The 15,756-nt window shown below is 43.6% G+C and overlaps 2 protein-coding genes across 2 annotated transcripts; both read left to right on the top strand.

The window, feature by feature from the left end:
* The first annotated feature begins 4,693 nt into the window (after positions 1 to 4,693).
* On the top strand, positions 4,694 to 13,581 carry sars1 (seryl-tRNA synthetase 1). The gene is given in 11 exon segments (XM_034538181.1): positions 4,694 to 4,888; positions 5,845 to 5,915; positions 6,037 to 6,117; positions 7,140 to 7,298; positions 9,074 to 9,217; positions 9,824 to 9,979; positions 10,764 to 10,985; positions 11,076 to 11,205; positions 11,991 to 12,173; positions 12,176 to 12,361; positions 12,747 to 13,581. Coding segments are annotated over 11 exon segments (1,638 nt in total). The 5' UTR covers positions 4,694 to 4,752; the 3' UTR covers positions 12,917 to 13,581.
* Positions 13,582 to 14,052: 471 nt separating this feature from the next.
* LOC117734095 (PTB domain-containing engulfment adapter protein 1-like) lies at positions 14,053 to 15,523 on the top strand. The gene is made up of 6 exons (XM_034538184.1): positions 14,053 to 14,203; positions 14,327 to 14,398; positions 14,598 to 14,696; positions 14,775 to 14,912; positions 15,007 to 15,111; positions 15,201 to 15,523. Exons 1-6 carry the CDS (start codon positions 14,156 to 14,158, stop codon positions 15,261 to 15,263), a joined length of 525 nt encoding a protein of 174 aa, XP_034394075.1. The 5' UTR covers positions 14,053 to 14,155; the 3' UTR covers positions 15,264 to 15,523.
* Positions 15,524 to 15,756: the final 233 nt, after the last annotated feature.

Genomic DNA, 15,756 nt, shown 5'->3' with positions numbered 1-15,756 from the left:
CAAACAGCCTGAAGCCAAATCTTCACTCTTTGATGCATGAACATGTCGCTGCATGGCCTCACTGGCATCCTTGCCAATCGCAGGGAGTTTGACAGGATGCCAGTCTTAACCTGCAATATGAGCTTGCAGTCTAGTATTGAGTATCTCTTTCAAGTGCTATACAAATCGTATGATCGGGTAGGATTTGTTAAGGGGAATTGCATTTAATGCAGCAGCAGCAGGGGAATACAATGTGGGAATATTCCATCAGTTCCATAGAGAATTCCCTCTTGACCGTCCCCATGCATAGCATTGATAAAATTGATTCTTCAGGCTCGACCCATTCCTTCTAGCGTGCCTTAAATCCCTTGTCAGTCATGTTTTAACTAGAGTTTTGCTACTACTACTGCATGCTACCATATCTGCTATTATCGCATCTAAAGTCTCAAATATCATGCCCACATCTTGATGCATGCATATACTGGTGGTGGTACGTTGGCTAATTGGCCATCTTGCTGCTCTCTGGTTCCTCTTATCCATCATTCCCAGTCAAGATCACTCATAAGATTTGATTAATATATAATTCAGCTAATCACGTATTGAGTTAATTATTCGCATCCAGGTATTCTACTACTATATGGGAATCTCTCAAATGTCTTGCCGTCATTCCAGTCCACTAGCCACGAAGTCACAGCTCAAACTGTTGCTATTATTGTCACCGCTGACCATTAGTCATTGCTGGCCAAGCCACACATTGCAAGCAGGACATTGATGTCTTCAAGCCATTGCTGGCTAAGAAAAAAGAAATAAATAAAATCATGCTCGGGCCAGTGCGGCCTAGTCATCGTAGTGCTTTGTTCATGTTTAACTCATTCATGGTAAATTGCAGATTCTAATCACTTAACCTCAAAGTTCTGTCATGCTCATTGTTATGCCTCATCTCTTAGCAGCTCATGCCATCATCGATCATTCGCCAACAGCTCATTCCCGATTGGTAAGTAAACATTCTTTTGGGGGAGATTTTAAGTTGTGGTGTATTGTTCCTTTTGGGGATCTATCTGGTTGCTGATCGGGGCAGTCAGCCCTCAATTACAAATCTCCCCGTAGAGTCCAAGCTCTAAAGATCGTCTGTATGGGAAGAGCCTTTGGAAGAATTCAGCCAACAACTTCTCTCGTTCTGGTAGATTTATTTCTCTGATCACAAGCAAAGTGCAAGCGCTGATATTGCAAAACCAGGGGAGTCACAACAACTCTCCCCAGAACTGGAAAACCCGGCCTTTACATACACAGATTTCGTTACAGGTTATGCATCATCTTAATTTCTGATTGGTGCTGAGCGATCAAGGAGGCGGATGATTTCATCCCACAGGACTGCGCCATGCAAGGCCAGTCAGCATTCCGATGAGACTAGTCAATGACATTCGGGTGTGTTGTTTCCAAGACGAGACAGCCGCATATTCCCAGACACAAAATCTCATCTTCTATGTGTTATTCTGAATTTGAGTAGCCTGACAAAAGCATAACATTATAACAATATACAAGCATTTATATTATCAAGACTCTGAGACTTCATCATTTCATATCATCTGTTAACCATAAACAATTATCCTTTTTTTATCTGACTGATCTCTCCTGATTGAAATGAACATCATCCTGTATTGATGAAGACTTGAAACTAGAGATTGAGACCATAAACTCATGTTTACAATGTTTGATCCAAGTATAAATCAAGAGAGAAGTAGAGTCATTTTCTCATAGACTTCTATACAATCAGACTTCTATTTGCTACCGGAGGAGTCGCCGCCAGATGGTCACTAGAGAGAATGCAGGTTCTAGGATACTTACACATTGGCCACAGCTGACCATTACGGCTGCCCCCTTCTATGACACTTATTTGGGGAACATTTTCTTTTGCGTAATTTTGCTGACTATAATATTTTTTGCAACGTGATCAAATCATGCAAAAGCTCTTTTTTTCCAAACTTAAAAGTTGCAGGAAAACCAGTAAGAGGTCGTTGATGCCTGAAGGGATTTTTGACAGTGTATAAAAGTAAAGTTATTGAATATTACTCCAAATAAATTTAAGAAATTCTGCCAGCTGAAGAGGTAGAAAATAAGCTATATTTATCATAAACGGACAATCATTGGAACGGGACCTACAACTGAAATTACTCATCACGAATGGAAAACAATCATGTTAAATAACATAAGAATATGTGGTCATTACAAATGCCAGGAAACTCAGTTTAAGATTATACATAAATTACAAACTACCCCATATTGCAGGAGCAAATATGACAATGACTGTTCTGGCATGTGTTTGAGGTGTGAGCAGCATGTTGGCACTTATGTGCATTTGATTTGGCTCTGTCTGGAAGTTCATATTTTTGGGGTTGAAATTGATGAACCAAAATATCTTCCATAATAAAATGTTCTATTGAGCTCAATCCTCTCCAATGTATCCTAGGCCGACACGCTGCCTCACCTTTGTTAAACAGATATAAGAGAATCCTCCATCTTCTATGGTACTGCGCTCGGTCATCAATCTTACAGATTGTACATCAATCTTACAGATTGTACATCAATTTTACAGTATTGGCTAGACGGTGCCAAACCATCTGTTGCTAGTTGGCTTCCCAATGTTCTACAACTTCTCCAGTTGGAAAGAACACATGTTCTCCAATGAGACATGCACAGGTTTTTCTCTGTTTGGAACTCTTTTATGGATTTTATTGGTGAGGACTATGCTGAAACCATACCTGAGGCCAAGCGACTCAGTGAAGGTCTCAAATAAGATTTAATTGTTGTGACAGATATAACCTGTTGTAACCTTTTTCTCTAGCATTGGTTGTCGACGTGTCTGGCTTCCTGTCTGACCATCCAGCTAGCTGTCATGTTGTACTTGTCTTTTTTGGGGGTGACATTCGGACATTCGGGGAGTGACCTGTATAAACTGAAAATTAAATAGTGGTAAGAATGAGAGGTTGCAACTTTGAAATCAAAGGGACCACCGAGGACCTAAGTGAATTATATATTCTATTTTTAAAAATATTTTTTTCTTCTTTTCTTGTCTAGTTTGAGGTACTGTGTAACTTGTATAAACTTAAAATAAAATGATTGAAATACAAAAATAACCATAATTACCCAAAAGCAAATAAGTGTTGTAGTATAACCAGGAGGTCCCCATTCAGTGTCCGCGATTGCAATTATCACCAAAATGTCAGTTAAAAGTGTACTCATCATTCAAACTGCAAAACATGTATTCAAAAATATGACTAGTGAATGCGAGAGACAGATGACCGCAGATGACTCAGCCAGCCGGAGAGCGAGTCTGTCTTCACGTCTGTTTGTGGACCTAAACAGACCCCCCCTCTAGACAAATCCCATCTGGTGCCCTTCGGGTATTTCAAACACTGTAATCATTGATGTATGAATTGATTTGGCCACATTAAATGAAAAATAAACACACGCCTCTCCCATTATTTTATTTTCCTCTCATCAGAAAAACAGTATTTCATATAAATAATAAATTTAATTTATATAGCGCTTTTAAGATACTCAAAGACACTTTACACTGTAGATACAGCTACGGGGAGCAATGCAGGGTTAAGTGTCTTGCTCAAGGGACACATCGACTAGGGCAGGGATTGAACTGCCAACCCCCTGATTGAAAGACAAGCATGCTAACCACTGACCCACAAATTCAATGTAGAATACAATTATCAGAACAATATGCATATTCAGGCTCCCTCATGTGGATCAAAGGTGAACTGCAGATATACATGTTAAATATAAAAAGACTGGTATAGATTGTGCTGATAGCTCTACTTTTTAAAATGTCACTAATGTGGGATCATGAGGAAGCAGCAGAACCTCAGCGTACACTATTGTGTCGTCACAGCCTTTATGATAATCACTGACATGAATTGGTTATATATGTTACCAGAGTTGCTGGTGAAGCTTTACATACATTTTAATGTTTTAGGTGGAAAGTGTTACAAACCATTGTATGTTTCAGGGATTTGTGCCAGGGGCAAATATGGTTGGGATTAAATAATAATGTGTAATCAATGTGTTGGATGAAATGATTGACGGGAGTCAAAAGCATGACAGCTGGTGATGGGAGAACTATTCAGATTCTTCACTTCAAGGTCCTTCTCTCCCTGCATCCCCAGCCAAAATCTGAACACGGTAAAATAAAAGATGAATGTGATGATTATTATATGAAATAAAGCAATATAATTCAGGGCAAACCAAGGCCAAAATAAACATCTACTAAAGTGCTGACTGAGGCTAACTACAGACCACCTGAAGTCATATGACCCGTTATCAATACGAAAATATTGATTGGCACAACTTTAGACTTTAAACCATATTTTTTGACATCACATCAAACAGCGCACGTAAAGAAGAAGCTTTGAAAAACTGTAAATATGAAGATGTTCGTATGCTTCTGTTGATGACTGAATGAGGTGTGCAGGTATTGCTTTGATGCTTTGGGTTGCCAGGCAAGCGGAAAAGCTCCCGTCTCTTTGTATCTGAAAGAGTAACACACGCAAAACAAGTCCAACTTTATCTGAATCAAATACAATTGTGTTTTTAAACGACGCATTAGTTTGTTAATAACGAATTTAACATTTATGCATAATTAACAACTCAAATTGGGATTACGGATTAGTGGTTTGAGCAACGCGACCTGGCAACCCGGCTGGAGGAGTCGTCATCGTGAGCGCAGTCGGGCTCGCTCTCTCTGACAGACAGCGTGGACTAAAGATGGTGCTCGACTTGGACCTGTTTCGCACCGACAAAGGTGGCGACCCAGAAGCTATCCGCGAGACCCAAAGGAAGCGGTTCAAAGATGTGACGCTCGTCGACAAACTGGTCGCCGCCGATACGGAGTGGAGGAAATGTAAGAGCCCCTTCTCGTCGGTCACGGCGGCTAACGACGCTAGCGCCGCTCCATTGGAGAGGAGCTCACGCCGAACTCCGTTCACAAATCTGACGTTTTTTATTGTTAGTACGCGAATAGAGCTTGTTACACCCCGCCTGCGATATTTAAAGACGTGGAGCATTTTTAAGACAAATACTTCTATTCGGTACCTTGCAATGTTTGAAAAGAGCTCTGAACAATGTATTTTCTGTAAAGAATGCGCTCGTTAACTCCACGCTGTGCGGCGGCTGAAGGCTCGCTCAAGACACCGCAGTGGACCGCGACGCATTTCAGAAAGTTAACTAGGAAAATGGTTAAAGTGCTTTATGTTTACGCCGTATTTACCACCGGATACCTAACAGTGCGTGGCCGCATTGAGCTCGTGCAGTGCGCGAGCCTCTGGCAGGAGCGTTGGCAGCAATTCTGAGCCAGATTTGAACGAGGTTCGGTTCCCACAGACCGCAGTGGGGCTAATGCTAGCGCAGCTAGCAGCGGCTGAGACTCCTAAATGAACCCTTATGTCTGTTCCCCACGGAGAGACCTGTCGTTACTGAACATCAGGCCTTCACTAGATAACAAACTAACTCCAGTTAATCACATTCACGCCATTTATATCGGCAGAGACGATGCAGGAGGTTGGCTAATGCGGGGGTTAGCTTAGCGATGCCGGGTAGCAGTCTGATGCAATCCCAGCCTGCGGCATGACAAGCCAACCTCGCCCTGCGGCGTCGCTCCATTCTGACCAGCGTGATGTCACGAGCGAACTAGTGGTAGTATTTTAGTACATTGTTACTCGTGTTCAAGTGACGAAAGTAGTTTGTTTACATCTTTTCATCGGTTTTGAGAGGGTGAGGCAGCCACACCTGTTACCAGTCCTGCAGTACACACACACACACACACACACACTGATTGACTTTTATTTCACCTCCCAACAGGTCGCTTCACCGCAGACAACCTGAACAAAGCGAAGAACCTCTGCAGCAAGAGCATTGGCGAGAAAATGAAGGTACATTCAAAAGACAGTGTTTTGTTTCCCTGTCTCCAATCTACATCAACGGTGTCTGTCAGTATGTGTCTTTTTTTTCTTCCCATACCTTCTTTAACGCCTTTCTCGTGTCTCAATGCAGAGGAAGGAGCCAGTGGGAGAGGATGAGTCTGTGCCTGAAGAAGCACAAAACGTGGAGTCCTTAACGGCTGAAATGCTCTCGGTACGATGGGTTTGTGCACTTGCCGCTCACCTCACCTGGTGGCAGGTTTTTCTTTTCTTTTTTTGCTTGTTGTCACCAGGGTTGCAAAATTCCGGGAATATTCAAAGTTGGAAACTTTCCACGGGAATAAACTGGAAATGTTGGGGTAATTTAACTGTATTTACCTTGTCATAAGCAGACATGCATGCAAACATTTATAATGACATTTTTGACTTTTTTGACATTTTGTGAGTAGAACTTTATTCTTTCATCGAACAACAAAAACATGAACGTTGAATAAAAAAGGTGTATTCCCTATGATCACCACCCCCCCAACCCACTTTTTTTCCCTGAATCCTTTCAGGTCTAAATGCTTTCTTCCTGGACCTCATCAACGTCCTCCTCACTGCTGTAAAAAGTTAGTCCACTGTATACAAATAAACTTGGTATTAAAATGAACATGGCTTCAGTTTACCAAGTAATCAATATGCTAGGTAATGACAAACAGTGTTGGGAAAGTTCACTTTCTACATGAACTAGTTCAGTTCATAGTTCACAAATTTTAAAATGAACTAGTTCAGTTCATAGTTCATAATTCAAAAGTATGAACTAAGTTCACAGCTCCAAAAAATGAACTAGTTCAGTTATTTTTTTCAATATGTTGCGAGTTTTAATTGAAATCAATATCTGTCTGCAATACCGCTCTTGGCCTCTACGCAACTCGGCGCTCTCACACTTGCCAGGCATAGGGCTGAAACATTCAGACAACACTGATGACAAAGACGTTCAAAAACAACAGAACGTTTTATGTTTATGTTTCTGGCAGACAATGTTCCCAACCAGCTGCATTCAGGGTCCAGCTGAGCTAGGCGTGCATAGTCTTGTTCTCAACTACATTTAAGTTTCCTGTTATATGCTTTTGCAAATAAACTTCTTTTTTTTTCAAAATTCCCAAGACAAAATTCCCGTGGAACTTTCCGCCCCTTTGCAACCCTAGTTGCCACACACAAATCAAATATTTTTTTTTACATTTTATTTTTCAGCCCCTGACGGTCGGCCAGATCAAGAAGGTGCGCCTTTTGGTGGACGAGGCGGTGGAGAAAAGCGACAGTGAGAGGATAAAGCTGGAGGCGGTGCGCTTCGAGTACCTGAGGGAGGTCGGCAACCTTCTGCACCCGTCGGTGCCCATCAGCAATGATGAGGTGGGTGGTTTAACACAGTCCGGTTAAAGTAGGAGCCCATTACTCTCGGCTTTGATAATACTTGAATTAGCTGTTAATTCATCAGTTTTCACCAATGAGTTGGTATGGGTAACAAGGGGTGCAGTAGTTATTAGGACGTATCGCAGAGGTTGATCAGAAGATGTCATGTCGCACACTAAATTTAAGAGCCGAGTGTAAAGAGACTTTGACCCGTGAACATGCTTTGACCCGTCTGTATGCTAAACTAAACTACGTGCTCCTAGCTCCGGCTAGTGGCGTTGATCATTCGTGTATAGTCAGGCTTTTCTCCACGGGAAATAACTTTTTCTCTTCTCTCGAACGGCTTCAGCAACAGTTTGATTGACAGATGGTTCATCCAATCACCCAGCAACTAAACTACAGCTTTCGTTTTAGTTTGTTTACAACGATTTGCTTTTAGGCAATTTGAAAAATTGCCTAAAAGCAAATCGTTGTCAGCCCTGACCCAGAGAGCAGAGGAGGAGCTGCAGTGTGGTAATCAATTACACAGTGGGCGACTGTGGCTCAGTGGTGAGCAGGGTCGTCCTTCAATCAGAGGATCGACAGTTCGATCCCCGAGTCTGCTAGCACATGTCGATGTGTCCTTAGGCAAGACACTTAACCCCAAATTGCTCCCGGAGCTGTGTCTACGGTGTAGGAATCTTAGTTAGTCCTGATGGGCAGGTGGAACCTTAGCCACTGCCATCAGTGTATGGATGGGTGTGAATGGGTGAATGATGTCATGTAGTGTTAAAGCGCTTTGAGTAGTCGGAAGACTAGAAAAGCGCTTTACAAGTGCAGGGTCATTTACCATTCACTGGCAAACGTCGGAGCTCATCAATACTAATACTGGGCTTTAAGGACTTAATGATCCAAAGACTATTTATTGTTGTCATGCTGCACAACAAAACTCAGCTGGAGCCCATTTGTGACGCAACAAACGCATGACAAACAAAACAAATAGAACTTTCCTGTCAAGCATTTTTTTTAATTTGTATCATAAGGAATGTAAACGATAGCTAAGAAAACATTTCTACACAAAGAAAATACGACCGACATCTTCATATTAAACATGAGGAAGAATTATTCATGAACTTTGACTGTTTGAGCACCAAGCATCATGATGTAAACACAGAGATCCTCCCATGATCCTGGACCACGATGGATCCAGGTCTCTGTAAAGACGTGGGCTCAACAGTCACCGACCTCCCGCTGCTTTTCATCCATCTTGTTTTTCTGCGACCGGGCATCATACAGCCAGGGGCATGCTGGGTAGTGGAGTAGCCTTAAGTCCTAGCTAGGTTCACTTAGCTTCCATCTCAGCTCTCCTCCATGGGGCAGGTTGACCCAGCAGGTCTGGCCGGTTGGTGGGCGGCGGCTTAAGTCCGCTGCACTTAATCCCTACACTTCCTTTTCAGATGTTGATACATGTCACATGGCATTAGTGATAAACACACAAAAACCTAAACAAATAAAGACAAAAAATGTAGCTATGGGAGCGTTGTTGCCGGTACCCCTCGCTTCCTTTAACTGTTTTATTTAGCTAGAGTGAAAGAAATGAACGCAATTTGTTGAAACCCAATGAAATTCAGTTCGTAATGATATAAAAACGGAGAAAAGTAGCCGATCCACCCATTTTTTTTTTTAGGCTGGAACCAGAGAGTTTGTTCTTGTTTTGATCAGTGACCCGTTTAATGACTTCCTGTCAGTCGACCAATCATCTCAAAGTAACCGTCCCTGTGGTTTCCTCCCGACAGGACGCAGACAACAAGGTGGAGCGTACCTGGGGCGACTGCAGCGTCCAGAAGAAGTACTCCCATGTGGACCTGGTGGTCATGATTGACGGCTTTGATGGAGAGAGGGGAGCTGTTGTGGCTGGGAGCCGAGGTTACTTTCTGAAGGCAAGTGCAAATGTTTTTGTAATTTTTTATTTCTTTACTCCTGTTACATTTTGCTCTTCGTGTTCTTGATTTTCACTGCAATATATATTCTGCATCTCTATGGAACCCTTAGAATACAGAACTCAAACATTTATTTCTGCAGTATAACAAAGTTGCATAAATCAGAATTTTTTTTTTTTAATTTCTTTAAAATAATTGGAAAACAATTGTTACAATGAAATTTGATGCTCTACTTGCTATATTTATCTATACTTTTCTTTTTTCAGTTGTTGGTTAGAGCAAATTGTTAACTGTTTATTGTGAGTGCATATTTGGAATGGGACATATCAACATTTTTAGCTTCGATCTGGTTCGTTGTGCATGATGTGTTCAAGGTTTTCGTTCCGCTTCTGACTATCATGAACGGTTTAGTTCTGGGGATTGTTTAAAGAAAAAAAAACATGTTTTTCAATGGGGTTCAGATGCATGCTGGACAGACGTCTCCTTTTTTGATGAGGCCCTCTCCACTTAGGAGAATTATGTGCATCCACAGACGAACCGCTACTGCCCTTTTGTGTCCTGCGAATGAAGAACCCGGTTGTTTTCTTTCTCCTCTGTTGTGTTCAGGGCCCCCTGGTGTTCCTGGAGCAGGCCCTGATCACCTACGCCATGAGGATCCTCCACAGCAAGAACTACACCATGCTCTACACGCCCTTCTTCATGAGGAAAGAGGTCATGCAGGAAGTCGCCCAGCTCAGCCAGTTTGATGACGAGCTTTACAAGGTATGGAGGCTTTCCCCGAGTTCCTCAACGTCTCCTCTCTCAGAGGGGGTTTGTGTCCCGCTAATGAGAGGAAATTATTTGAAGTCACTTGGGAATCAAACACCAGCCGTATTGGAAGCCAGTGGTTTCAGAGTGGGCCGTGCAGGTGTCCACATACTTTTGGCCATGAAGTGTAGTTGTGCCACCTAGAGGCCCAAACGGAGTACTGCGCATTGTTAGCAGTTTTTAGCTTCCAGCTACTAAAGGAGACGCTTCTGAACCATCAAAGCTGTCAAACGGTTGCACTGCATTTAAAATTAGTTTAATTATGTTTACATTATTTAGCATCATGGTAAAAAAAATATGAATATTGTTAAAGGGAGACGCTACAGGTGAACAGTGTAAACATGTGAATAGATGCCACTATTAAACTTCCCCAGTTTATTACTTCGATCAAAGATGGCTATTTATTTATAGTTTCCTGAACATTTCGTCATGTTTTTAGTAATGACATTGTGTATAAATCAGGCTATGAATGGTGGGTGAGCACACTCCTCAGTAAAAACTGGAAGGTTTGGTGGATGTAAGAGCTACTGAAGAGGAGATTTCTGGCTCCGAGGCTGAGGGGGAAAAAAACCTCAGTTTGTGAAAACGGCCTTTTTAATAATGATATTTAATATTTCTGAAAGATTTTCCGGGACACTTTTTTCCCCCCCAAACCTTCCTCTCTCTCTCTCTGATGGCCGTGCAAACCTTTCTGTCCTTCGCTCCTCCTCCTCAACCCCTCGTGCCCGTTGACCCCCAGGTCATCGGTAAGGGCAGCGAGAAGTCGGACGACACATCCGTCGACGAGAAGTACCTCATCGCCACCTCCGAGCAGCCCATCGCGGCCTTCCTGAGGGACGAGTGGCTCAAACCCGAGGACCTGCCCATCCGCTACGGCGGCTTCTCCACCTGCTTCCGGCAGGAAGTGGGCTCCCATGGCCGAGACACCCGCGGGATCTTCAGGGTCCACCAGTTTGAGAAGGTCGGTCGCGTTTTCCGGGACTTTTCGTCGATTGGAAATGCACCATGCTGATGAGTTAGTGACGGAGGGTCTCGGGGGGGGTCCTTGCAGATCGAGCAGTTCATTTACGCCTCACCGCACGACGGCAAATCGTGGGAGATGTTTGACGAGATGATCGGGACGGCAGAGGAGTTCTACCAGACGCTAGGAATTCCTTATCGCATCGTCAACATCGTCTCTGGTAGGTCTTCCACACTCACAGAGCCTTTCAACACTGTGTGAATGAGATGCCAACTAAAATTAGTATTACAGTATTTTGGGGAGGGGTTCTGTGGTAATGGTAATTCATCACAGTGTTACAAAATTGCAAGAGATCCTCCACTCAAACATGATTCTACCAATGCCCCCTATATTGGCAATGTGGAAACACATCTTTAAACTGTTTTCCAAAATGAATTTCTTTAAACGATTGCCAAAACGACACCGTTTGACAGCCAGAAGCTGTAAAAATAGTCGTCATTGTCAGATTTTCATCTTTTATACAGTCCTTATTATACACGTGTCAGAAAAAGCAACCGAATCTAAGCTTGAAATTGTAATATTCCATCAAAAATGTTTTATTCCACGTCTCGTTTAAAATCTCGCCCCAAAGACACCAGATCCCGTAAAGAACATAAAATCCTGAGCTCCTCAGCGCAACTAGGAAGTTGTGATGGATTCAGCTCAGAAAAAAAATATATATATATATATATATATATATATATATATATAAACACTTTTATAGTGTGGCAAGTTGGCAAAAATGCAGTCAAAAACGCCCACTTGTTACTTACTAGTTAGTAAATTGACTATAATCATGAATTCCTTTTTATATATCAAAGATGCCAATAATCCCCCAGGTCCAGCTTGTCGCCTTGCTGCATGCCCCTGTCTGATATTCACGTGTAACGGAACATGTCTGCTGCTCTGTGATCAGCAGAGAGACATTAGATGGTTCTAACGTCCTGCTCCCGTACGTCTGCCTAGGTGCCCTGAATCATGCCGCCAGCAAGAAGCTGGACCTGGAGGCCTGGTTTCCAGCCTCCGGTGCCTTCCGAGAGCTGGTCTCCTGCTCGAACTGCACGGACTACCAGGCCCGCCGCCTCCGGATCCGCTACGGCCAGACCAAGAAGATGATGGACAAGGTGAGCAGAGACGGAGATCTCAGTTCCAGGATACGGAGGTGCTCTCCCCCTCTAAACACACCTCCTCTCTGTGCGTCACGCAGGCCGAGTACGTGCACATGTTGAACGCCACCATGTGCGCCACCACCCGCGTGATGTGTGCCATCCTGGAGAATTACCAAACCGAGGACGGCATCGTCGTGCCAGAGGTGCTCCGGCCGTTCATGCCTCCTGGTAAGTGTGTGTGTGTGTGTGTGTGTGTGTGTGTGTGTGTGTGTGTGTGTGTGTGTGTGTGTGTGTGTGTGTGTGTGTGCGTGTGTGTGCGTGTGTGTGTGTCTAGTAACTAATGGATGCTATGAAGCATTTTGATCAATGAAGAAGAAGAATGAGAAGGGACGTCCTTCTTATTAGCTTGTCCTGTAGTTCTTTTGCTCAATAGGTTCATTAGAGCCACACTGAAAACATGTTGAACTATTCCTTTAAGTGCTGTCACGGTAAACACATTTTAGTGATGTTTTTTAAATTTTATTTACGGATATGGATAATGTTTGTAATTTTTGTTTTAATTTATTTGTTTGAAGGCATAGATGTATTTTTTTACATGTTTTCCCACGTCCAGGTTTGACAGAGTTCATAAAGTTCGTCAAGCCCGCTCCCATCGACCAGGAGACGTCGAAGAAAGCCAAGAAACAGAACGACGGCGGGAAGAAGAAGAAGCAGCAGAAGCAGGGCGGGGAGGACCAGAACCTTCCCGACGCCATGGAGACCATGTCCGTCAACAACTCGTAGCTTCGCCACGCAGATGAACGCCGATGGAGCGGAGAGCCTCCTGTGTGCTGACCCTGGGTCAGCTCTGCTGTTACCGTCGTCCTCACGGTGGAGGACGGCTCCGTCGCATCTGTGTCTGTCTGAATGGATGCTGTTCATCTCAGCTGTTCCTCTCCACAATCACCTGGAGCACTCTGACCGTCTGTCCCCCCCGTCTGTCTGACCGTCTGTCCCCCTCTCACCTCGGCACCTCTCACTGAGCCGAAAGCAAACAGATGAGACTGCTGCTAAACTTCCGGCTTCACTTCATTGCAGTAGTATCGAAGACTTAAACGTCACCAGTTTGTGTTTGTCTCCAGCTTTTTTAGGATCTGTCATGGGCAATAAAAGCTGTGTGGGTATTTTTTATTTTCCAGTGTTACTTATGGGTAACTGAAATCTCCATTAATCTGCTTTTTTACGAGATCAAAACCTGCATCTCTTCTGTAAAATGTCGTTATTATTTTAGGGTCTGAAACGGCTTTAAAGTGGATCCAAATTCTAAAATACAGTCTTAATTTAGGCTTCCACCTTCTCTCATCTTCCTCTCTCACCACAATCATCGATCATTGTTGCGCAAAATAAAATGATGCAGCATTGATGAAGTGGCACAAAACAAATATTAAAAACAGTTGATATGGAAGGTATTATGTGTGTGGTTTTTCTTTTTTCCCAGTGAGTCCACATTAGATGTCTTTTTGTGTGTGTTTTAAGATTACAGTGAATTACTTGAAGTATGCATGTCCACAAGAAAGAACAGTAAAGATGTGGTTCCTCTCAGTATCAGTAATGAGCACATCGTACCACACATGAACAAACCCAGTCAAACACCATTAGCAATTACGTTTTCATTTACATTCATATGACATCTTAACCCTTTTTGATTTTGCTTAATGAAGAACGGTCAAAATGGCCTTATTTTGGTGAAAGAACTTTAAATTGAAAACATTTAATTTCATACAACTCTGAAACGCCGATCCTGGATCTGATGAAGCACAATAAGGAAGACAACAGTTACTTATTAACTAACACCTGCAGACTTTACTCCCTTAACGTTACGTTAGTAGTGCAGTAAAAGCCGAGTCCCATCAGGTGAAAGTACATTAGCACTCAGACATCACAGCGTCTCCTTCACGACTCCAAACGGGTCCCTGAACGTCTCCTGTAGGTTCCCTGAACGTCTCCTGCAGGTTTGGGGGTTTGGTGCCGCGCGTGTTGACCATGAGCGACACCTCGGAGGACGACAATGAGATCTCCTTTCAGGTCAAGGTAAACACCGAGCTTTGAGTCTGAGTGTAGAGAGTCGAGGACCAGGTGAGGTAACGTCACATGTGATCAGTGAACGTGGGTTCCGTTCGGATCCAAAACACCGTTTCTTTCTCCGAACTGCAGTTCCTGGGTCGGGTCGAGGTGCTGCGCCCCGACGGACCGCACACCCTGTCCGAGGCCGCTCAGAGCCTGAAGGTGGGCCGCCCTCACAACTCCCACTGTCTTGTCCAGTCACAGGGACGCCTTTCTGTCGTCTCCATGGCGACGTTAACGCAACTCTCTGACTTGATTCTTGTGCACGTCATAACTTGGACTCGGCAGGTCCACTAGATCAGACCTCCGTGTGAACTCGTTCCCTAATGTGTACTCCATCGACTCCCCCCCCCACCCCCAGACGCCGGACAAGTTCTCCTCCGAAAAGGCTGCGAAGAGGAGCAAAGTCCATCTCTTCCTGTCGCTGGCAGGCATCGACGTGCTGGAGAACAAAACCAAGGCGAGTTATTCACAGCAGTCCCCGGATGCAGAAGGTTTGTGAAATGATATTTCATCGTGGCCGTGTCTCCTCCCTCAGTTCCTGCTGTACTCGTGCCCGCTGGCCACCATCTCCTTCTGTGCGGTGCTGCCGTCTGCGCCCAAAGTCTTCGGGTTCGTGGCCCGACACCCGGCGGCGGACACGAACCACTGCTACCTGTTCCAGAGCAAGGCGTTTGTGAGTGACCCCGGGGCAGCTGCGCGTGGCCTGCAGTATGTTAGTGGTTTATTGTTTTTATGATATTAACATTGGAAGTATGATTTGTGTTCAGTCCCACGTGCTGGTGTCGGCCATCGGGGACGCCTTCCGATCTTCGAAAAAAGAGGCGCACATCAGGGGAGGGAGGGACCTGATAGTGGAGGCCCTCCGACATAAGGTTAGTTTACATTACTCTCAGAGCTTGGGTCCGAATTTATTATTTTTAATTGCTTGTTTCTCAGGTTACCTCTATTTCTTTTTTTCCAGAACAAAATGCTGCAAAGAGAGAATGCTGAGCTGAAGAAGCTGCTTGCAGGACAGACTCACTAACTACAGCTCCTATGATGCTGTTGCACACATACAGTCAAAAACGTGTGAAAAATAAACCATTGACCCTGTTCTATACTGTTTAGCCTCATAATTAACAACGATAATAATAACAATAATTGCCAATGCTGTGTTATTCTTCTTCTTCACGTAATTGTGCCTTCAGGAAGAACTAAAGAAAGTCTTAAGTTCTACAGAAACGGGCGAAACCCTTTGATCATATCAAATACTAAAGGAACCGTTCCATTATTAGTGTCTTGGGGCCTGTTACAAAAAGCGAGGTCACCAAATAAGCTAGACAAATTATTTTTTTGATTTGTATTATTGTGTTTTTTTGGGTTTCTCTGCTCTCAAGAAAATGCTGGATGAGCAGCATGGAGAACCACCGGGAGGCTCAACATACGCAGCTATAATAAATAATAATAATAAACTAGCAGATTTATTATTTGTTATCTTTATTGTCAAGTTACTGGAGTGATGCATGTAATCACTTTGA

Source organism: Cyclopterus lumpus, chromosome 7 (genome assembly GCF_009769545.1).
Source record: "Cyclopterus lumpus isolate fCycLum1 chromosome 7, fCycLum1.pri, whole genome shotgun sequence".
NCBI lineage: Eukaryota > Metazoa > Chordata > Actinopteri > Perciformes > Cyclopteridae > Cyclopterus > Cyclopterus lumpus.
This window is presented reverse-complemented; position numbering and strand designations above follow the sequence as displayed.